General features: G+C 22.3%; 1 protein-coding gene and 3 long non-coding RNA genes across 5 annotated transcripts; 2 read left to right on the top strand and 2 right to left on the bottom strand.

The window, feature by feature from the left end:
• The first annotated feature begins 427 nt into the window (after nt 1-427).
• On the top strand, nt 428-4632 carry LOC135143582 (uncharacterized). Its single transcript, XR_010282837.1, has 4 exons — nt 428-492; nt 3418-3568; nt 4391-4519; nt 4576-4632. It is a non-coding gene; the product is annotated as an uncharacterized LOC135143582 (long non-coding RNA).
• A 15-nt stretch (nt 4633-4647) lies between these two features.
• LOC135143595 (structural maintenance of chromosomes protein 5-like) lies at nt 4648-17724 on the top strand. Its single transcript, XM_064075484.1, has 22 exons — nt 4648-4710; nt 5523-5581; nt 5653-5734; nt 5785-5867; nt 6336-6409; nt 6986-7158; nt 7418-7489; nt 7843-7939; nt 8015-8106; nt 10641-10688; nt 10746-10889; nt 11336-11419; nt 12048-12155; nt 14250-14354; nt 15903-15967; nt 16284-16392; nt 16449-16538; nt 16632-16754; nt 16812-16883; nt 16934-17006; nt 17061-17391; nt 17496-17724. The coding sequence occupies exons 3-22, from the start codon at nt 5720-5722 to the stop codon at nt 17722-17724; spliced, it is 2187 nt and encodes a 728-aa protein (XP_063931554.1). The 5' UTR covers nt 4648-4710; nt 5523-5581; nt 5653-5719.
• Nucleotides 17725-18964: 1240 nt separating this feature from the next.
• Nucleotides 18965-20884, bottom strand: LOC135143588 (uncharacterized). Of its 2 annotated transcripts, none has more exons than XR_010282840.1 (4): nt 20799-20884; nt 20505-20570; nt 19282-19364; nt 18965-19110 (listed from the first exon to the last, which is right to left on the bottom strand). It is a non-coding gene; the product is annotated as an uncharacterized LOC135143588 (long non-coding RNA). The 2 variants fall into 2 exon arrangements; XR_010282841.1 differs by having other exon boundaries at nt 18965-19064.
• Nucleotides 20885-21433: 549 nt separating this feature from the next.
• Nucleotides 21434-24498, bottom strand: LOC135143594 (uncharacterized). The gene is made up of 6 exons (XR_010282846.1): nt 24432-24498; nt 23527-23610; nt 23251-23379; nt 22161-22241; nt 21636-21744; nt 21434-21499 (listed from the first exon to the last, which is right to left on the bottom strand). It is a non-coding gene; the product is annotated as an uncharacterized LOC135143594 (long non-coding RNA).
• Nucleotides 24499-24715: the final 217 nt, after the last annotated feature.

Here is a 24715-nt window from a genome sequence, read left to right as displayed (position 1 = left end):
TGTTATTAGAATTTTGATTACTTAAAACTTATTTACTATTTTTAATGCACTTTTTTCTTTAACTTTGCATTACTAAAAAGTTTACCCTTGAACTCAATAATGATTTTTTTATAAAAGTTGAATATTATTTATAACTAATTGTGTTTTTTATTATTTAAATCACTTTTTTACTTTTTTATTGAAAATTTATAATAAATATAAAATGAATATGTATAGTTTAAAAATATAAGTAAATTAATAAGAAACACATAAAAACTATACAAAGAATAAAGAAATTCACAATAAATCTGCTTTTCACTACTTTTAATAAATAATAAAACGAAAGAAAATATTTATATTCTAACTTTTTCATTATTTTCTTTGAAAAAAAAAAAATAAGAAATTCAGAAAATTAGTTGAGCTTCAAAAAAAGTTAAAGGAGTCTTCTTTATCAAGAGAACAAGAAGAACAGTTGATTGGCCAGTTAAAAGAGAAAAATAGAATTTTGGAGCCGTAAGTTTTTATATTTTATGAAAATATAGAGGAAAATAAAATTTTTTAATGAAAAATGTTATAAATGTTATAATATATATAAACTTTAAGTAAAATAAAAAAATAACAATAATAGTATGAAGAAATGAATTTTTTAACTTCGTAGAAAAGTAGAGAAAAAAATAATAAAATTTAATATAAACTTTATAATAATAGTAATAATAAAAGTGTAATAAAATGAACATTTTAAATTTTAAAAAATAGAGGAAATAAAATTTAGTGAAAAGTAATATAAACATTAAAAAAAATATAAAAAATTTTAAGAAAAAGAAATTATAATAATATAATTATGAAGAAAAAAAGAGTCGTAAGTTTTTATAAATTTTATTAAAAATAGAGGAAAAAGTTTATAAACTTTAATTAATATAAAATAATGAAAATATGAAGAAATTAAATTTATAATTTTTACTAAAATAAAATAAAATAATAATGAAAAAGTATATACTTTTTTAAAACATATATAAATTATAAGTAGTTATAATGAAGAAATAGAAATTAAAAGTCAGTTTTTTTAAACTTTTTTAAAAATACTGAAGGTTCAAAAATATATTTACAATAAATATGGATGTAAAAAAATTATATAAACGTCAAGAAGAAATAATAATGATATAAAGAAATAATATTCTAAAAGTTGTAAGTTTAGATGAGTTTTATAATATAACAGAAAAAATTTTCTAATAGAAACGTAAAAAAGTATATATGAAAATTAAAAAATAATAATATTAAAAAGTATATTATTACAATAAAAATATAAAAATAAAAGAGAAAAAAGTTTCAAGTCAAAAATTAATAAACTTTACGAAAAAAGTGTTTTTGAAAATAAAAACTTTTTATTATTAAATAATCATCAAAGAAAACAAGGAAGCAATGTTTTTTCAACAAATTTAATGATGCATAGTTTTATTTATTGTAAAAAATAATTTTTTGTACCTTTTTTATTATATTTAAAGCGTTATAGAATTCTTTTTATTACTATTATTTGTGTATAAGAATAAATATTATTCTTTTTACACTTTTTTCGATATACTAAAATAGTTTATAAAACTTTATTTATTATTTATACAACCATAATATTTTTTCAATTTTTTTTATTATATTAAAAAAGTTTATAGAACTCTTTCATTATTAATGTAAGATACTAAATTCGTTTCTTTTTATACTTTTAAATATATTGAAAAAGTATATGAAATTTTATGAACATCTTTCTTTTTAGAAACTTTAAAAAAATTTATTTATATACTTTTTTTATATATTGGAAAAGTTTATTTAACCTTTTTTTATTATTTTCATTAATATAAAGCAATAAATATTTTCTTTTTTTACTTTTAAATATAATATTAATGTATATAAAATATTATAAATATATTTTTTCTATACTTTTTTTGAATATATTGAATAAGTTAATGGAACTTTACTTAGTTTATATGGTTATATACAAAATTTCTTTTTATACTTTTTTATATTTTAAAATAGTTTATATAACTTTCTTATTATTATACATAAAAATAAATAATTTTCTTTTTATACTTTTAAAGATATATAAAAAGTATGTAAAATGTTAAAAATATTATATCTTATATACTTTTTATACATATTGGAAAAGTTTATATGACTTAATTTATTTATTATTATATATGAAGAAAATAAATATTTTTCTTTTATACTCTTTTTTAATTATATTAGAAAAGTTTATAAAACTTTGTTACTATTTTATTATAAAAATATATTAATTTATATCAATAAGTATGTATAAATTTTATATATTTACATTATTTATATGTAGTAAATGTAATAAATATTTTACTTTATATACTTTTTTATTATATTAGAAAAGTTTATATAATTTTATTATTATTATTATAAATAAAATATAATGAATAAATTTTTATTTCATATTTAATAAATTTATACAGCTAGTTTACGCTATTTTTATTTAGCAAATTAACCAATAAAAATAATGTATTTGTTAATCTACCAATAAATTAATTACTTTTATATTTGTATAGTTTGTAAACAAATCAGCAAATTTGCACCGTTTTAGTAAATTTTAAATTCCAGTAAAAAAGTTCAATAAATATAATGAAATTCAAATTATTAAAGTATTGAAAATTAACGAAATACTTAAATTATAATTTCTAAGTAAATAATTCTTCATTTGAAGTTAAAAAAAAAAACTACCGCAAAATATATTAATAATTTTAATGAACGGACTCAACCTATTATATTGATTATATGCATTTACCTACTTGCATTGACTTTATAAGTAAATTTGTTTATTTTCAGTAAAATAAACTGCAGCATATTTTTAAATAGTAATAAGAGGGGGGAAAAAAGTAAAGAGTATAAAAATTGGTAAAAGTTTATTTTATAGAAATAAAAGTCACCTGGGCTCAGGGGCGATGTTTTATTTTTGTCAATAAAAGTTTTTATTAGCCGCTCATGAGATAGTGCACGTGACATACATCGTCCTTATAGATTTGTTTATATTAGCTGGAAGGCTTAACGACTTCTAAATTTATCAATAGAATTTGCTATTGTGAAGCGTTTATTGTAGCCATTTATATTTTAAAAAACTTTTCCTATTCTTTCAGTTGTTGACCAATAATAGTTTCTTTTTTAATGAATATTTAACCGTTTTTGGAAAGCGTCAGTCTTGCTTTTCTCATTTTATAGAGGAGTAACTATGTGCTCCAGGTTTTAACTAATAGAATTGAATAAGGGCTGCTCATTAGGTTGCACTTTTATAATGATCTTATTTTTGCACGTGATGGCGGCTCTTCACAGTTTTTCTTTTTATTTTTTAAATGTATTGTAAAAAAATTTAACCACTTAAATTTTTTTTTTAATTTCTTTATATAACAATATTAAAAAATTCACTATTTTTAGGGATATTTTAAAGTTTAAAGAGCGCCAAAAAGTGGTGGAAGAGCGGGAACTCATTTTAAAAAAACGCAGCTGGGTCATCTACGACATTGCACGTGCTGAATACATTCAAGTGAAGAACCACAAAAAGGACTTGAGGTCTAAAATTGCTCAGGTTAGCCACGTGGAGGGTGGACGGCAGAAAAAAAAATTTATTTGGCTTATATGCTCGAAAAGCGCTAATGTACTGGGAAGCTTATTAATTTTGTTGGGGCAGGTCGCCTATAATTATAGCGATAATAAGCTGTAAAGTTTTGTTCCTCTTGACCAGTTACAAAGCTTCAGCATCTCAAACCTTCTATTGTTCCACGTGTGTTAGCATCTTTATTTGCTTATATAAGTTTTCATGATAATTTTTGTTAAAAAAGTTTACTTTTTTTTTTCCGGTGAAAAAAAGGATATTAAAAAAAAGCTCTTATTCTCTCATCTTTAAATATATAAAGCCAATTTTTTTGTATTTATTATTTTTATCTTTAATAGCATAATCATACTAAATTAACTTTTTTTTGTAATACTTATAAAAAAATAGTCTTGATAAGTTTTCAATCTTTTTAATAATATGCTTCATGATAAGAAAATAACCTGAATAAACTTTATAAGCAAAAGAGAAAATTTTTAGGGCCTTTCTTTTGCTTATTTTTTTTTGTTAAAAATAGTCTTCAGTAAACTTCTTTTAACAGTTCTTAGATTTCCAAAAATGGCGCTGTGTTCGTCATTGGTTGATAATTTCTTTATATACTATATTTATTACTTGTTTCATTTATAGCGCTCATGTTTGCATCCTTCAGTATCGTTATTTGTTGTTAATAAGTATGACATCTATTGGTTGCCTAGACAGTTTTCACTGTGCCACGTGATTTTGTCTATAAGAAGAGCTGATTGGTCGATTATAAACTTTTGTTAACTGAAATTATATATTTATTAATGTTACCAACAGAAGCGTAGAGAAAATGGGCCTTTATTGGAAGAACTAGAATCTGTGGCCTTATTGGTTGAGGAAGCCACCAAAGAAAGAGAAAGATTATTTGAGCTGGCCAATGACCAATTAAAATTAATTAAAAACTCAGTGAAAAATATATTCTTCTATTACAATTATTTATGATAATTTTTATCTATAAATAGGAAGAAACTTTGGATAAACTTATTGAAGCTAAAATAGAAATTGAGCACGACTTTGAGCGGAAAAATAGTGAAGATACTGTTAAAAAAGATCGAATTATAAAGCTCGAAGAAGAAATTAATACCTTGCAAAATGAGGTTTGTTGTTGGTTGGATTTTTTAAAAAAAATATAATGCAGCACTAAAATAATTAATCAGAAGGTAAAGTAATTCATTCGTAAATTAATAATGTTATTGGCTCATGAAAGCTCATTATTTTTAGTATTATTACTTATGTTACATAAAATATATATTAATACTTTTAAAGTTATATTTAACTAAATATAGATTTTTACTTTTACTATTATTATAATTATAAAACAAAAAAATATTTTATAAAATTAAAAAAAATTCAAAATATATTTTTTATTTAAATTTTGTGATGGCACCAAATAATATTTTAAAAAAATCTATTATAGTTAAGTATAGGGTATTATAATAAAATAAGAAAAGTAAAAAAGTTTATCACTTTGTTTTATAATATAAATGTTTTTTTTAAGATAAAATTTTAACAATACTCAACTATGCTTATTTTGGCAACAAATAACTAGAAATCGCCAAATAAAGAATGAAGTATAATGTAATATTAAATGCCAAACTAAGTAATCTTGTTCGAAATGGCAACAAATAATTTAAGTTGACACCAAATAAAGAAGTTGTTTTAATAAAAACGACGCAATAGTTTAATTGGCAACAATTTCATTAAAATGGCAAAATTAGCATAAATAACGTAATCTCAAGAAAATTTTACAATCACACGTCGAATGAAAACTAAGGCTACTGTTTGATTAGTGCGTTAAACTCTACTCGGTATCCGTTTTCTTTCATATAAACGTCTCTGTATCAAAATTACAATTTACTAGCCTAAAATATTTGTATCTTTTATAATTATTCATTACAATTATTTTTAGAAAAAGCTAAAGGAAAATATTTCCGAAAACCAGCAAATCCGCTTAGCAGAACTAAAAAGGTTATATACGAGTATAACTTTTTTAAAATAGTTTCTGCCATAATAAAAAGTGTATTTATTTTTATGTAAAGCCAGTGTAGGGCGTTAGCGTTAGACTATAAAACTCAAGAGCGGATTTTTTATGAACACTCAGAAGATATGAAAAACTTAAAAGTTTACTTTTTATTTAATAATAATAATAATTTAACACTAATAAAAAAAAGGAGGAGGAAAGCAAGTATATACAGAAGTTAAAAACAGTTGACGATCACGAAAGCCGACTTTTGAATGTTTTAAAAGAGCACAAGTATTGTCACCATAAATATTGCCTCTTTAATTTTTTTAATGGTTGTTGTAATTCTAATGAAAAAAAGTAGTTTTTTTATGTAATATTGAAACTGAGAAATATTTTAGAATAGATCGTTTATTGGTTGCTTAGCTATAAACCTAACTTTTATTGGTTAACTGTAGATTAGAACTGTTTACTTAAAATTTTGCTTGCCTTTCCTGCGGAGCCACCATCGCATTATTAATAATAATAAAAAATTTTATACATATTTTTAAAGAAACTTATATTTTTACTAATATGATTTTAAAAAATATATATTATAAACAAGTATTAATGAAACTATTATTCAGTACATTTACTTTGTAATAATGCAACTTAACTATTATTACTTATAGTGATTTTTATAGACTCTTTTCATACTTTTTGAGCGAATTTTTTAACATTCTGGTTTGTCTTATTGAATGGATTTTATATATTTTCTTATAGTATTCACGCCTATAAAGCAACCATGTGGCTGCGCGACCACGCGAGTATCTTTGAAAAACGCGTTTTTGCGCCAAGTAATGAAGAAATATATACAACTTTTTTATTTTATTTTTTTTTTAAATTTTATAAATTATTATTTTTCATTATATATTGTCTTTGTTATTCTATATTACTTATTTTCATTATTTACCCCCTCCCCCCCCCTTCAACTTTATTATATTCTATAATAATAATAATTTTGTTGCGGTACATAATTTTTTTAAGCTATTTAAGTCGGTACGGATGAAAGTCAGCATGTGACTCCCGGTGTTCATGTTCCACAATAATTTGGCGCCTTTTAGGCTGATGCGGTACCCTATTTGCATCGCGAATAAACTATTAGGCGTAAGTGAATAAAATTGCGCAGCGTTATGAAAATAATATGGAACAGTTATTAGTATCGCTACCAGTATAGTTTGAAAAACCAATTAGAAATGTATATCGTGTCAGTATGTACAACGAAATTTGTACCCTCAACAAAATTTGTTGCCAGGGCTATTTTACATTACTTTCTGGTTCTTTTTATTGGTTATTGAAACCTCACTATTTTTACTGTAGTACAATGATTTTACTCCTTGTTGTATTAACAAACTATATTATACTATTAAAAGTTTTAACCCAACTTCATGTGTTGGACATCAAATTCGCTGAATTTATTGAAGCGTCGATCTCCAATCACCACAAATTTTCATTCATTGTGCAAACAAAAAGTGATATGCTCCTGCTGAAGCAGAAATGCAAGGACGAACAAAATTTACTAATTAACATTCTTCTAGCGCCACCGGTAAGTTTTATATATTCAGCCAATAATGTTGTTTTTATTTAGTTTAATATTTATGTTTACTGTTCAACGTACTAAACGCTCATTCGCCCCTTCATAACTATTTTAACCATGGAACTAGTTTTAGTTTATTTTTGGGGTAAATATTTTTTCCCTAAATGTTGGGTTATTGAGATTTTCTATATATATTTCTTTGTTATATTTATTATTAATATTTGTATCCACGCTTTCATTATTTTTTGTGTTTTTTCTTTACGACTAGGAAAATGTTGAGTACCCAACACCTTTGACTCGCGAGCAAATGAAGCAGTATGGCTTACATCATTATATATCCGTATGTTTATTTCGTTGTTATTTATGAATTTTATTAAAGTATTACTTTCTATTTGTTTTAAAGAAAACTTGATAAGTATTTTATGTTCTATAAAAAATAGTTTCATTATTTTTTTAATGACAATTTTTTTTAGTAATTTACTGTTCTCTTAAAAAATTGATATATTACTATTTTGACTTTAAGCACTTTTTTTTTATATTATTGATTATTACTTGTTGAATAAAAGTCTTTTTTTCTAAAATAGACTTTTTCAGAATTTTTTAATTTTTTTTTTATAATTATAAAATGTTGGCGCTGATTATTTCGGTATTTGTTGAAAAATTAAACATTTATATAACTTCAACAACTGTAAGGAGCTTTATAACGCGCCAGCGCCAGTAAAGCGCGCACTTAATGAATATGCTTCCCATTACCGCATTGCTATTGGGGACACCAAGTGTCAAAAATTCGGTATTTTTATTGTCCTTTCCCCCCAACAATTTATTTTATATACCATATTTTTATTTACTCTATTTTATTTTTAAGGCGAACAATTATATGAAAAATCTGTCCGCAATTATTTTTCTGAAGGCGTTTTTTTTCAAAACAAACGCTCTATTTATGGAGATTGCGGACTTGTAAAACTTTATTTTAATATTTATTGTTCTTAAAAAAATATATATTTTCTAAATAAAATAATAATGAAAAAATATGTATATATATTTTTATGAATATTTGAAGAAGAGCTATAAAATAATATGATATAATACTTTTATGTTTTTTTACTATTATTATTAATTTCCATAGAAGTTTTTAGTAGAGTATAATAACACTATTATGAATAATAAAAAACCGAGTATTATAAAAGACAATACGTAACTATATAATAATTCTTTTTTTTCTTACTATATCGTTGAAGTTTTTATTTAATGAAATAATAATATGAATTACAATAAGTTGAGTAATAAAAATAATATAATAAAAAAATTTATTAAAAATATTTTATTGAAACTAATTTAATGAATTATAAAATGAACACTAAAAATTTAAATAAAAAATTTATTGCGATATTGAAATTTATTTTTTATACGATGAATTTTTATAAATTGAGTACTAAAAAAATGTGAAAAAAAACTTTTTGATAATTTTTTATTGAAGTTATTTTTTTTTATAATATAATGAATTTTAATAAATTGAGTACTAGAAAAAAAGTAAATAAAAAAAATTTATTAAATTTTATATCATAAAAGTTTATTATTTTTAATAATAATTTTTATAATGTTGAGTTTTAAGAAAATATTGATATTATGTTTACGAAATTTATTATTTTTCTGTATTATGAACATTTTAAAATTGAGTACTAAAAAATTGTAAATAAAATAATTTTATTGGAGTTTATTATTATACTATAATTTATATAAATTTTTAAAAATGGAGTACCAAAATCTATAAAAAAAAAATTATTTTTTTCTGAAGTTTATTATTTTTTATAATTTAAAAAAAGTTTTATGAATGGAGTACTAAAAAATATAAAATAGAAAAAATTATATATTAATACTATTATTTTTGTTTATATTGTAATACAATAAAAATATAAATAATTCGTATAATAACAAAAAACATGCTTATTTTATTATATGGTATTATTATTGCTTTAAAATTTTTATATTTTATTGTAGTAATTATATATATAATAGTTTAATGACAACAAATTTTTTTATCTAATAATAAACAATAAAATTTATGAATTGCCTACTTTTATAATTTCTAATATAATTTTTCTCAGTTGCCAAGAAAAGAAGCCATTATTTTTTTTTTATGTTCAATATTTTTTCGACATTTTTATTTTTGACTTCCAATTCCATCTTTATTATTGGGTAAAATGTATTATTTGAAAATTTTGAACCAGTAATACTCTTTTTAACTTATAGAGAGCACCTTTTTCTTGTTAAAGAATGACTTTTTATAATTTTTTTTAAAGCATGGAACTGTTTTATTAGTAAAGTTCATGAGTTTTAATTTATAATATTATTTAAACTTTTGTGATTTTTATTATTATTATTATTTATTCATAGATTATTATTTTTATTGTATTATTATTTATTATATAATGCTATTGTTACATATTTATAAGAAAGTTTAATTAATACTTTTTTTAATTAATTATTTATATCTATATCATTTATACTATTATTTATTATAATAATCGATTTATATATTATAAATTGTTGTATGTTTACAATATTAAAAAACTTATATGGTTGCCTTTTTATTATTATTTATTTATATATTATTCTTGCTTTTATAATTGAAAAACGTTAATGACTATTTTTATTATTTTTATTATTATTAGTATTATATATTCATATGATTATAGTTTCTTTATTTTTTTTTGAAATTATTATAATATATTTATATTTATAATATTAATTAATAATTATGCTTTTTTCACTATTTTTTTAATGATATTAAAAAATTTTATTATTCTATAATAATATATTATTGTTATATTATTACTATTATTATTATTATTATTATTATTATTATTATTATTATTATTATTATATATTTATGACATTTTTTTTTAAGTTTTTATAATATATTTATAATAATACCTAAAATTTTAATGTTATCATTATTTTGTTATACATTTATAAAATTGTATATATTTTAATGAATATCTTTATAAACCATTTTTTTATATAAATTACTATTGTTATATATCATAATATTATTCAAAATCTTATAATTACTTTTATTTTTTTTCTTTACTTTTTATTCTTATATATTATTGTTATATATTTTTTTAAATATTATAAAAAACTTTTCTTATTTTTATCATTTTTATAAATTATTAATATTATTTAAACTTTTTTGTATTTTGTATATATTTTGCATCATTTTTTATAAATTATATAATATTATTTAATCTTTTGAATTTTATTTTTTCATTATATATTATAAATTATCATTATATATTTATAGTAATACTTGAAATTTTAGTATTCTTTTCTTATATCTTTTATGAATACTCAATATATTTATTATATAAACATATTTAATTTCCTTACTTCTTTTTGGTTATATTTTCATTAATTTTAATGAATATTATCAAATCTTTTATTATTATATTATTTCTTTATTTTTATATAAACTTTGATTAAATATTTAGATAACTACTACTCACCTTATTCCGAAAGCGAAATATCTTCAGCGAGGCGTAAATAAAAAATGTTATGAAAAATAAAATATATATATATTTGCTATTTTTTTTTAGGTTGATCAGGAATATCGAAAATCTCTCGAAAAGTCTCTAAAAGAGATACAAGAAAATATTGAAATAAAAAGCAGATTGTTGGACGATAATACAAAATTATTGGGCGATCTACGACGACAAATTGACGAAAAAAATAATGAAAAAGTTTTTTTTTACTTTTATTAGAATATTTTTCTTTTATAATATTTATATATTTTTTTAAAAATTCATAATAAATGTTGGCGCTAATTTCCTTTTTTTTAACGAAACATTTTTTTAATATTTATATTCTAAATACATAAAACTTGTTCTTTTTTCTAATTGGCTGTTTTTTTATTCGCATCATTTTTTACAATGTGTAACAAATTATGTAATCGAACGCGAAGTCGTAGTATATTGGTATTAAAAGATACAAACACTGTTACGTACTATCAGAATCTTTTTACTTCGAATACTTTGGTAGCAATTTTTATCGAATAAAATAACACGTAATATAAAGAATTTTGCATTTATTTTTGTTGAATTCATTAATTTAAATACTTGTTATAGACCAAAAAAAAGTTTATGCAACCATTATTAAACTTTTTAACTTTTTATTTATTTTTCATCAGGAAGAATTGAAATGTTTTTATAATACTCTACAAAAACTGCGCGCTAATTTGAACTTAAAGCAATCGACTCTGGAAAGCTTAAAGGTTTTTTTTTAGTCAATTATGAAGTTTTTTTTAGTAAATGTACATTTTTCAAAATTTACACTTTTATTATTATTATAATATATAAAGTAGTTTTTTATAATTAAATCAATATTTTTGTTATTTTTTTAAACTGCGTTTTTAACCAGTATAAGTAAACTCTAAGTAATCATTATTCTTATTGTTATTAAAATCTAAAAAGTTTGTTAACACCGTTTGATTGGTTATTAAAGGCATTTTTTGGAATTCAAAATAAATAAAATTTTGTAATGAATACTTTCGACAAGAAAAACTTACACTTTACTACGCCAATTAAAGGCAGAAGTAAACTTTTCAAGGAATATTTTTAAGGGATTTTTGTTATCTTATTGATTACTTTGAACTTTGTGCACCAATTAGAGGTTGAATAAAGCACATCTTTTAATGAAAAACATTTTAAGGAAAATCTAAAGTTAACTTAAAATTTTGTAAAAATCTTTCGTGGGATATTTTAAAAAAATATTTATTAACTTTTTGCACCAATAAAAAGGAGGAAAAGGCTAACTTTTAAGCTCTATAAGAATATTTTTAACTTTTTTGCGCAATTAAAGGCGGAGAATAATTATAAAATATTTTTATGGCTTTTTTTTAGAAAACTATTTGGGATTACCATAAAGAAAAAAAGATTGTTGACCAGAAAGTCCAAGAATGCAATGAAAAAAGAGCTGCTGAGGCTATCGCCATGAAAAATTATGTTTTGGTTTGTATTTTTCTAATTTATTGAATATTATTTTTTCTTATTTTACTTTTAATAATGTTTTATTCTATATTTTTGTTAGATTTACTAATTCGCTATTTTTTGTTATTTGTTACATTAAAATTTATAAAGTTTCTTTTTTTTCTTGTTCTTTATAGTTCATTATAATAAAGATGTCAAAATTGTAAGGAGTCGTCCATCATTTATCACTTGAGAATATTTCTTTATTTTTACTTATACGAAGTTAAATGAACCGTATAACAAAAAAATAATACCCCTATCGATAACTTTTATAAATATATTTAATGAATAAACGTACTAATAAATAAATATGTATTAAAAAGATTTAGAAAAATATATTTTGAAACAAAGTTTAGGTATTTAAAAAAAAATTTATTAAGTATCGTAATAAAAAATAATTGTTTATAATAATGAGAAACATTTAAAAAATAGTCGGTACTTCAAAAAATGAATATTTTGTTATAATTTAGAAAGATTATCAAAAAAGTAAATAAAATATTATAATAAATATTAGAAGTAATATAAAGTAGAAGTTAAGAAGTAATAAAAACTATATATATTAAGTGATTTTATTATAAACAACTCAAACTAAACGTAGCTAATTATAAAGGGATTAAAACGATCTATTTTTAATGATTTTTAATAATGAAAATAATGAATACTGAACCAATAAAGAAGTTAATAAATGTTAAACAAAAAAGTTTTTCTTATTATAGATTATATTACTTTTCCTTTTGTAGCAAAAAATTTTTTTTAGTAGGGAAATAAAAAAAAGTATCAAAACTTTTTAAAGGAAAAATTATATTTTCTACAATGTTTTTATATATATAAAGATAAAAATTTAATTGACACTTCTGACCAATTAATATCTTTTTTATTTTTATTGGCCGTATAAGAATTGTATGGAAAATCCTTATTATAAAAGTAACATCTTAGTTTATTCTTACCGGTTAAGCAATTTATTATCAAAAGTCTTGTATTAAAAATTTTTATTATATAATTATTATATATGACCAATAAAAGCGATAATAGGTTAAACAATATTTTCTGGACTTTATTGGTCAGGTAAAAACAAATATTAATTACCAAATTAATAAAATTTAAAGTCTCTTTTATAAGTTAATAGTATTTGATTAAATAAAAAGTGCGAACATTATTAAAGATAATGTCTCTTGATCTAATTGGTCAGATAGTTTGCTACCAAAATTTTAATAGAAAAGTTCTTCTTTAATTAAAATAAAAATATATTTATTGTATTTTTATTATTTCTTATAATTTAAATTAAAATTTTTCAAATTTTCTTCGTATATACACTTTTACCATATTATTTTTTGCTATGCGTAAGGTTAAGCTTTTGATTCGATCGAAAAATATTGTATTTAAATATTTCATATTTTGATATTTTAATTTATGAACACTTGAGTAAACCTTTATTAAATGTTTATAATGATTATTAGTTTGTAAAAAATATATTTTAGTTTTAGTATAATTTTTAATAAACTAGAATTTCTGTCGGATATTTGGTAATAAAAAATTAAATTACTAAAAGTTATGTGGAATTAATAATTTTTTTAGTGGATAAAAGAATTTTCAAATAGTTTTATGTGGCTTTTCAAATTTTTTTCAGTATTGGAGGCTTTGAATAAAAATAAAATAACTTACCAATAGTTAACTATAATTATTAATTTCAACTTTGCATTGGATAGTTTATATTACAAATATTTAACCAACATGAAATTTTTCATTAAATTTCTGTTTTCTTTTTTTACTTTAAAATTATTATATTTGTTGTTTAATGGTTATTTATAAAAATTAAGCTGTACAAAATTAATTTTCTATCCTTTTACACTTTTTTTATCTTTTTGGAGCTGTTTAAAATTTATCAGTGAATTTAATGAACTTTGCGCAGTTTTTTTTTAAGTTATCTGTATCTTTTTAATGAGTTTAAAAAGATAGATTCCATAACAAGTATAATAATTTTTTTGCGGAATTTTTTTTTATTTACAAAAAATAATAATTTTTACACTTTTTTCACATTTTTTAATGATATGTACTTAACCAATAACTTTTTGACAGTCTGCTTCTAATATGAGTGAAAAAGCCATTCATACTGCTATTGAATTAGTTTCTTTACAAGCTAGAAAAGTCGCTATCGAGCAAAAAACTAAGGACTTGACTAACGTTTTCTTTTTTTTTTTATACGTGTTCTTTTTTTTATTTTTATATATTAAAGTTTATTTTATAGTTTGTGAAAAAGACTTTTACCTTTTATAATATTTATAGTTAAATATCCGCACTTTAAAAAAAAAAGGAAACAACTACATATATACTATATAAAATATATTTTCAAAAAGTTCTTTCCAATATTATCAATCTTTGAGAATTTTTTTAATTGGTTGTCTAAAGTTAAAAAATTTTAGAAATTTATATATTTATACGCAGAATAAAATTTATTAAAAGTTTATAATTAAAAACTTAAGAATTTTTAATTTTATATTTATGTAATAATATTTTATTATATTCAAATGTAAACAGTATTAGGAATGCTAATAAAAAAGTAAAAATGTATATTTATATTTAATTAAAATTAAAAAAGTTAATAGAAATTTATAAAAAATGAAATATTATAAAGCGGAGTATAATAATTTTTTTTAAAAAACAAGAAACACCCGATAAGAAATTTTAAAAAAAAACTTGTTTTACAGCGCGCAAACATTAAATAAAATAATTTAAACAAAAATATACAAAACTAAGCAAATCAGTATTTAACGCGCAATCTTTTTATAAAGTATTTTTTTTCATTATTTTTCTTGTAATTTTTTTCAGGTTTTTTATCATTTTTTGTTTTTGCTTTTTTTAAAATTTTTTTACATGAATTTTATTTTTGCGTTTTTTTGTTACTTTTTGTTTTTATTAATGATTTTACTTTTAAATATGGAGAAAAAAATAATTTACTTATGATTCTTATTTATATTAAATTTTAATATATAATAAACGAGAAACAACGAAAATTATTTTTACAACAGAAAAAAATTTTTCAGCCCACAAAAATAAAATTAAAAATTCGAACTTTTATTAAAAACTTTCAAGTTTATATAAAAATTATGTAAAGTGAAAAATTAAAGAACTATTAAAAATTTTAATAAATTTATTAGAAGTTATTTTTTCCTTAAAAAAGTTTTTTTTAAATCTTAAAAATGGAAATTTTTTTATAAATATAAATGGAAGATAAAGAAAATTTTATAAAAAGTTATTATTTTTAAAAAAATAAAAAAATTCTAAAAAAGTATTGCTTTTGATGACAAAGTTGACAATCAAAAATATAATAAAAAATAAAGTTAACGAAAAATAAAGGAAATTTTGAAAAATGTCATTATGGGTTATAAAAATAGTGAACATAAAAATTTAACTGTTTGTATTCTATCGGTTGAAAAAATAATGAACTTTAGAGCAAATTTTAAAACTACCTTATAAGCACTTGAAAAAGTTAAATAAAATATTTTCTAATTAAAAAATACTTAATACTAATTTACAAAATTGTTTTTTTTATATTTTATAATAAAAAAGAAATTTAAGAAAATTTTACAATTTTTTTAAAGTTACGATCGCTTTTTCTGTAAAAAAAGTTTTCTATTTTTTCTTTTTTTTACTTATCTTTTTGCTTTTCAATCTCAATATTCTTATTACGTTTCGTTATATATTATTATTATTGTTATTATTATTATTCAGGCACTTAACAATCTAGAAAATACTTACCAGAATATTTCAAAACGTCTTCAGGAACTTCGTGAACAGTAAACTTAATTGCTTTTCTTAATATATTTGCGGCAGCTTTACTTTTTATGAAAAAATTGACGCAATATATAATGTGTCGTGCAAAAAATTCGTGCGGTCAGCAATAGAGGCTTATTTTTTTTGTTGGTCGTTATTTGTTTGTACTCTGCCTTAAAGTTTATAATATTTATTATTATCTTAAATCTTCACCAAAAAAAAGTGCACAATTCTACTTCTAAATTAAATAATTCAAAAAGCTTTATATTGTAGTAAAAGATATTAATATATTTCATTCATTATTATTCTTATTCTTATTCTTCTTATTAAAATTAAAAGTGCACGAAAGCTGCTAAAAGATGCCCTTGAGCAATGCGACTGCCAAGACGAAACTTTCACATCTGCTTTTTCTTTGCTTCCAAATAGCCTTGAAGAAATTAACGATCTGGTATTAGTTATCCTCTTATTTAGCATTTTTTTTTAATGGATTATTATTCATACTAGCTTGCCCAAAAAGAGGCTGTTATTAGCTGTAGTGGTGGAATAGAGCCTCGCTTGCTCGAAGAATACGAACAGCGCCAGAAAGAAATACACGTGTTTATATTATTATTACTATTTTTTTTTCTATAATAAAAACGTCGTATTTAATTTCACATAAATTATTATTATAAAATTACCAATTGAAAGACAAGAAAGTCAGCTTTGGCCCAATCCCTCGACAGTTACGCAACCCTTTCAAACGAAATCGGAGCTCTCAAAGTCACATGGTTAACGCCTCTTAATGAGATGTTGAAGGAAGTTAATGAAAAGGTTATTATTATTATTATTATTTATTTATTTTACTTTGTGAATTATTTATTTGTGCAGTTTAGTACTTTTTTCCGGTCTATAGGATGTGCAGGAGAAGTGCTTTTAACTGAGCATAATGACTTTTCAATGGTTTATATGAATATAATGAAAATTTTGATAATAAAATAAATGCTGCACAGTACGGGTTGGATATCCGTGTCAAATTCCGTGCTTGTGATTCGCTTAGCGTTCTAGATCACCATCGCCAATCAGGTACATCTAAAATTACTCTCATGCCCAATTTCAAGCTCTTTATTGGTTCTAAAGGTGGAGAAAGAAGCGTAAGCACAATGCTTTATCTAATGGCCATGCAGGGGTTAAACACATGTCCCTTCCGGGTCGTTGATGAGATCAATCAAGGCACGTTTTTTAGCGAAAAAGTTTATTCTTCTGCCCCACCTTATATCAACCAATCCGCAAAAGGAATGGATCCAGTTAACGAGCGAAGAGTTTTCAGTATAATATCAGCAGTCGCAAGTCAAAGTGGGACTTCACAATACTTTTTGATAACCCCCAAACTTTTGCCTTCTTTAACGTTTACAGAAAACACTTCCATTTTATGCGTTTTTAACGGTAATACCATAATGAACCAAAAAAAGTGGGACATGTCAAAATTTTTAACAAGAAAAACTATTTGTTCTTAAAAAAAGTTATTAAAATTAGAATTTTTATTTTAAAAATAATTCTTTTGTAAAAAAAAAGTTGGCTAGAGCAATCTTTAGCCGATTTTTTCATTAATATTTACTTCAACTGGTGCTTCTGCGGTCCCCAACACCAAACAAAGCTAGTAGCTCTGCCACATGGTTTAAGAGAAGAGGGTGGTTGCAAACGTTGTTTAAGAGATCTGAGTTGCTCATGGGCTGGGTCTCTTTCTGAAAACGAGCAAAAAAAAGTTTATGAATTCCTAATCAAGTTCCGCTTAGCTTACTAAAAAATAAAGTTATGTTTATATACAAAAAAATTGAAAATTTTATAAATGTAAAATTATATTAAAAAGTAAAAAAAGGTAAAAATATAAATATTAAAGTAATAAACTTACTTTAATTTCTTTTAAAAAAGAGTTAAAAAACACAAACCGACATATAAGCAATCGCATAATGTTGTCTCCTATAAAACGCAAGACCACACCTTCAAAAGCAAGTATTTAAGAAAATATATAAGCTTGTGAAAGGGAGGATAAAAGCAATAAACGTGTCAAAAATTTAAAATTCAAAAAATTTAAAAACTGTTCAAATTAATATCATAGAAGGCTTCCTATATCTTTCTTTCTTACAAATATATAAAGAATAACTAAACAAAACGAGCTTTTTAATAAACCTTTTAATTAGTGAGATTTATTAAGTATGACACTGAAATAAGAATAAAAATAATTTTAAATAGAATCCACACATTAAGGATGCTTAAAATAACTGCCTCCAGCTAACTTGAGTAAATAAATAGGCATTTCTATTAAAAACCTATTTTAGGTGTAGTGTAAAGTATCCGCGCTTGCCTTGCTAAACTCTTGCAGTTGATCAGTAATTAAATATTTATTATTACTACAACGTTACGAATTTCACCGAGTGCTTCTTTTTTAATCCAAATCCTTTTCAGACTATATTGAAGGCTTGGTTATAAAGACCTCTAAACGCTTAGCTTGGAGGTAATAAACTTTAGCGCCTACAATAAGAAAGCAGAAAAAAGTAATTGGAAACGGTTTTGCTTCAACGCCCTCTCAGCGCTAATGAAATCATTTTTATATTATTTCTCTCATATTTGTTACTGGCATACCACAATCAATATGCAAACCACATCTTGATTGCTCAACCCTTATGCCTCCTAACCTAAAAGAGAGGTGAAGAAAAATCCAGTCTCTCCAAAAGGCTCGACAACTTCATTGTTTGCGTACCAATCCAAGAGCAAGTAGTAAGGAGTCGGTGAAGATTACAATTTTACGTATATATATATGTATATAATTCTCTATTGATGCAGTTGCTTAATCTTTCTAAGCATATTGGCTGAAGGCAGATTTTAAAGCATTTACGACACAAAAACGTACAAATTAACAAGCACAAGCTAATTTCCCAATTTGCGCTTTTTTTTTTAACAAACTTATTACATAGGGAGTGTGTCACTGAATTGGACAAATAAGTAAAAAGTAATCTTAAAAAAATAATACTGTCGTGGTCGTCTGCTTTACAGGAAGTGAGCATCAGTTTTATAATTTCTCCGTAAATCCGTAATAAACGAGCGTCACAAAGCTCATAAGATTTGCGCTCCATTTCACGTATTCTGTTCAACGAGTGTAATAAATTTCTTTTCATAAGCGATTATGTTTCTTCGGTAATAAAATATTTTAATCACTAAAAATTCCAAACTTAAGTATAGGACTTAACGTTTGAGAAATTTTTAAGTCGTAAATTCTCTCCTTAACTAAACCATAGAAAAATAAGTATTAACTGATTCTTGCTTTCTTTAAGTATACTAATATAACAAAGAAAAGTTAAACCCAAAAAACAGAGCCACGGCTTCAAGGGGAGAGGAGAGAAACCATGTAAATGTCGAGCCCGTTTTTACTTTTTCTCCAAAGTCCTTGTTGCATTCATATAAAATTGATAATTCATTAAAAAGTTGTAGTAAAAATTTTTTTATCCGCAAAGGGTAGATAAAAGTTTTTATGGTTGGTTTATATTGTAAATATTAAAAAATGCACTCATCAAAATTTTTTTAGTCGCCACCAACAGTTAGCTATTATCCTTAATAAAGAGAACTTTTAATCTTGCTAGAAGTTACAAAATAATATTTACTTAAAGTAATTTTCCGTTAATAATATATTTGTTTTATCCTGTATATATAAATAATTTTCTTCCTTGCATTTTAATGTGTAAATTTCAAAAATATTTAGATATAAGTTTAATTAGGCTATTCTCATAAATTCTATCGTATGCCTCCGAATCGGAATATGGGAAATTTTAAAAAGAACAAATAAGTTATAACTTTACTTTAAACTTCATCCAATGAAGCAATAATATAAGTTTTTACTAAATGCTAAAATTCGCACCGTCTTAAATATATATGTAGATATCCTGCGCCTGGCCCCTCGTAAGTAAATTATTATTACAGAAGTACTTATTATGAAAGATCGTCGCACTTGTTAAAGACGACTAGACTACTTCATACGTTTATTAATCTTTTTATATGTTTAAATCGTTTGAAAGAAAATGACGCGCCTTACAAAGAGATAATTTACATTGTGCCTGTATTTACTTAAAAAGCAAACGCCTTAACGGGAATTTAACGATCTCAATTTTAAATAATCTTTTCAGAAGATTTTTGATTCGTATTACAATAGCTGAGGAGTTTCGCAAAGCGAATGAAATTAAATTTTTACTGATTTTATAAAGCAAACGCCTTATGGGCAAAGAAATAAACTTGCCTTGCCACTCCGCTAGAATTCTTTTAAGGGTTTAACTTAGCCGAATAATTTCAAACAGTAATGGCTAAACAAATTATTTCCTTCGCTATTGTTGCAATTCTTTCGTTTTTGGTGAAAAACTATATAACTCAACAAAACATGCTAACTAAATTATTAACAAATCAAAATTCTTCCTTAGCACATGCCTACGTGGAAAAGTATATAATTTGGGGTGCTAGTGCAAAAAGGGTGCAAAATAGATGTACTTTTAGTGGGTACTAATATAAAAGTCCAAATAAAACAAGAAAAAAAAATACTCTCAGGGGTAATGCTGGACCACTTGAAATGCATAATATCGGTATGCTAAAAGGAGAGCAGAAATCCTGATAAGCATTTAAAAATAAATATAATAAGTTTTATACTACATAAAAAAAAAGTTCCTCAGATAACATCATTATAAAAAAGCTTTATAAGTTTAAAAATGTAAAAATTATTATAAAGTAAAAAAGTTATATAATAACAGAGAAAAACTAACAAAAAACCTTTGAAAATATATCAGAAATCCTGATAAAATATATACAATAATAATAATTAAGAAGGAACAAAAGTACGTTAAAAAGTTTCACGTTTTCAATATCTAATATTAACAAAGTCGGCTTTCTAATGAGCCGAAGTAAGTCTTCCGGGTAGAGCAGTTCTTTTATTGGTGAACATGTGTTAAGCTTCTACTTTTTAGTGGTATGAAAATTTAATAAGGACGCTTAAATTAGAAATATTGGAAAAGTATTTTATAAAATAATGTAATAAGAAAAAATAGTGAAAAAAGCATGCATCCTGTTAAAAAGCTTGGGGTTTTCGGTACCAAGTAGCTGTAGTTCTACCAAATAAAGATACTGGCAAAATCCAGTGGCCAGTTACAATATTTTTCTTTCATATAAATATGAAGTTATATATAATTGGGCAAAAGTGTATTTTTTTTATTTGTGCCAATAATATTTATTGCTATACCAAAACTACACTATTTTTTTGTATCCTCAAAATTTGGGAAGAAAAAAATAAACAAAATCTAATGAATATAAAAAAATATATAAAACAGTTTGTTCTTCTTTTATTATATTTCCTCCTAACAAAAGTCCTTCAGAACGACCTAAAAAATAATAAATGCTTCAGCTCCAAACATTCATAGATATATTTTTTAATAAAATATAATTTTTCCAAATATTTTTATTATTAAAACTATTTTTTTACCGTCCAAAGTTAATACTTCAGTCGAAAAATACAAAAGTACAGCAGAAGTGTTATCATTAAGTTCCTAGAATAGTGATAATATTATTATTTTATTATTATTAATATTAGTTTTATTAATATTTTATTTATTATTATTATGGTTATTGGTTTTTTTAATATTAATAATATTCTGTATTATTGTTATTATCACAGTTCAAAACCTTTAATGCTGCAGAGATAAACAAGAAAAGGGTTGCAAAGTCTGGACGGATAAAGCATATACTTATGAGGGTTGCTTTGAAAGTTTTTAGTAATTTTTTCTTGTTCATTCTTTTATTATATTCATAAAAATATAAAAAAAATATAAATAATACATTTAAATAATAAATAAAAGGTTTTGGGTCCATAAGAAATTTGAAAATAAAATTATTTTCATTATAAAGTCTTTATTGATTTAGTATTTTTCAAGTTAGAATAAGAGCTTGAAGTGGTGAATAAAAGTAAAAATGTATATAAGAGCTCAAATTAAACTTTGATTCGAAGGTAATGAATATTTTATTATGTAAATTAGTGGACAACCGATCACAACTTGATACCAAGTAAAAGATTGTGGCTGGCTAATCAAAGCTTTAAAGCACATGATCGAACCGAGACTAAAGCCACGCGATTAGAGTACTACACTAAACCCGCCAAACTTTCCTAAACATTCACTGCACGTGTTTTTCTCTAATGTATGCAAATTATACAATGAAAAGATCTGCTGACGACGTTTGCTCGAGCACTTGAAGCATATAAAATAAGTCAAGTGACAGCTCACTGAAACTGTTCTATTATATAAATAATAAAAATAGTTTACAATCTTATAATGAATTATTAATTTATAAAAAATTTCATCAATAATAATTAATATTATAGTAATAAATATAATAAAAGTAAAATTTATATTATAAAGAAAAGTTTCATAATAAATAAACAAATTAATTCCTAAAGGAAAGAATATAAATTTAGAATAATAACCAAAAGTTAAAAAAATATATACTTTATGATAAGTTTTGAATATTAAATTATGATATAGAGTAAAATAATGAAGTTAAAAATTTTTTTTAATAATATATAAAATAAAAAAGTTATAAACGTTTACACATAAAAATTAAACATAAAGAAATTGATATAAAAAATTTATAATAGTAAAAGTTAAAAATTATTTTATTATCAATAAATAAAAATAAAGTGATGTACATATAATAATACTGGAAGTATAAATATTAGCAATAATAATATTAAGAAATATATATATACAAGGAATGTTTGTTAAGAAGTATTTTATTAAACTTTTAAAAAGTGTACAAATAATAATAATAACAAACATAACACTGATTTATACTTTATAATATTATTATATAACTCTAACTACCCAAAATCTTTCTTTCTACAAAACTTTTTAGATGTTATAAAAATAAGAAAATACTTCATAATAATAGAATAAACCAAAAAAATTAAACTTTTTAAGTTGAATTGTAATAAAAATATAATAATAATAATAATAAAACTTTTTAGTATAAAATCAGCTATAGAAAAAAAAACTTTTCTTAATTTTGTTAAATATTATTGTAGGTTCCTCAGTTCTATGAAATATTAATATTTTTTGATATCATTTTTATTAATAATTTTATATAAATAAGTTAATATGAAAAATAATAAATTACTATTATATTTATATCCATGTAAAATTTATAAACTTTTTAATATCTTTATTTATATTTTTCCTTAACTTTCATAATTACAAAAAAAACTTTCATAAAAACGAAAACAAAATGAATTTTTGAAATAAGAAACCTGCGAACGTTTATTAGATATTAAAATAACTTCTTTTAGTTTTAAAGAATCTTCCAATAAAAAGTTTGGGAGGCGTGAAGAGCAACCGCGAAGGTTTACGAGTTTGCCAGAAACTTTAAGACGATCATGCTGTTAAGTAAAAAAAAGTTTGTTGTTTGCTTATATTTATATATTTCTTTATAATTTTATTTATAACTTGTTTTATATTTATGTGTGTTTATTTATTTCTTATAGTATTTATTTATTATTTGTAAATTTTATTTATATAAGTAATACCGTTAAAAAATGGTCAAGTTGGTTTAATAAAAGCATCCAATCAGTGCAAAAGTTGCCATGAAGAAACGGAGAAGATTGAGTTAACTATTTATAATTCATATTATTTATAAAAGTAATAATAAAGTTTCTTATAATATTATTATATAATGAAAAGAAGCAAAAAATAAAGGAGATATTTTTAAATTACTATTAAAAATAAAAATTATTATAGATAAAGAAATATTTCATAAAAAAGATTTGGTGTAGAAAGCAAACTGAATTAATATAATTATGAATTATAAATAAATCTATAATTAGGGAACTTAATAATACTAGTATTAGTGATATTAACAATATTAATAATAAATTTTATCGTTTTTTTATAAAGTCTAATCACAAATTACAGAAAGAAATTCAGCAAAAACTAATCAAAAACGGTTTCCCCTCTTTTTATGTATATGATTCACGAAATCACCTGTAATTAAATTTACACTCTACCATTTCTGTAGAAGTTTATACTAGTTTGAGGTAAATAGTAATAACCAAAAAGAAAAACTGTTATAAAAATTATAAAGATTTTTAACGAAAGGATTCACATTGAAATTTATTTATACTGAAAAATATTATATATAAACTTAGTAACTTTTGAAAAATATAAATGATCCCAAAAAAAAAGTATAAATAAGTAAATTAAGGATCTATAAAAGCTCGTAGAAAAGCATATTTTATTTTTCACCAAAAAAATTTAAAGGGGGATCTAAATTATTTATGAAAAGTAACTTTCCTTTTTATAACTTTGTTTAACTTTCTAATTAATAATTTACACATTTAAATAAGTTAAAAAAAAAAACAATTCTGATCTAGCGATAAAGCGGACAAAATTCTTTTAAAAATTATAAATAAAAATTATTATAATGAAAAGTTACCAAAGTTTTACATTCTTCTTTTAAATCCTTCACCAGTTCAAAAAAGTTCAGTAAAAGACAAACTACAATAAAACGGGCGTAATACCGAAACTTTTTATATGTAAAATCTTCTACAAATCTAAAACGTAAACAAATCACTACAAATAATTTTAATTTAACAATTAATAGGAAAAAAAGGCAGTAAAAAGATAATAATAATAAAGTTTCTATACAAATAATAACACAAGAATACTTTTTAAAAAGTGCAAAAAACATAGTAAAAAATTTATAATTTGAAAATTTTC

Source organism: Zophobas morio, unplaced genomic scaffold (assembly GCF_036711695.1).
Source record: "Zophobas morio isolate AGI-343-1 ecotype UQ-CSIRO unplaced genomic scaffold, CSIRO_AGI_Zmor_V1 ptg000064l, whole genome shotgun sequence".
Lineage (NCBI taxonomy): Eukaryota > Metazoa > Arthropoda > Insecta > Coleoptera > Tenebrionidae > Zophobas > Zophobas morio.
This window is presented reverse-complemented; position numbering and strand designations above follow the sequence as displayed.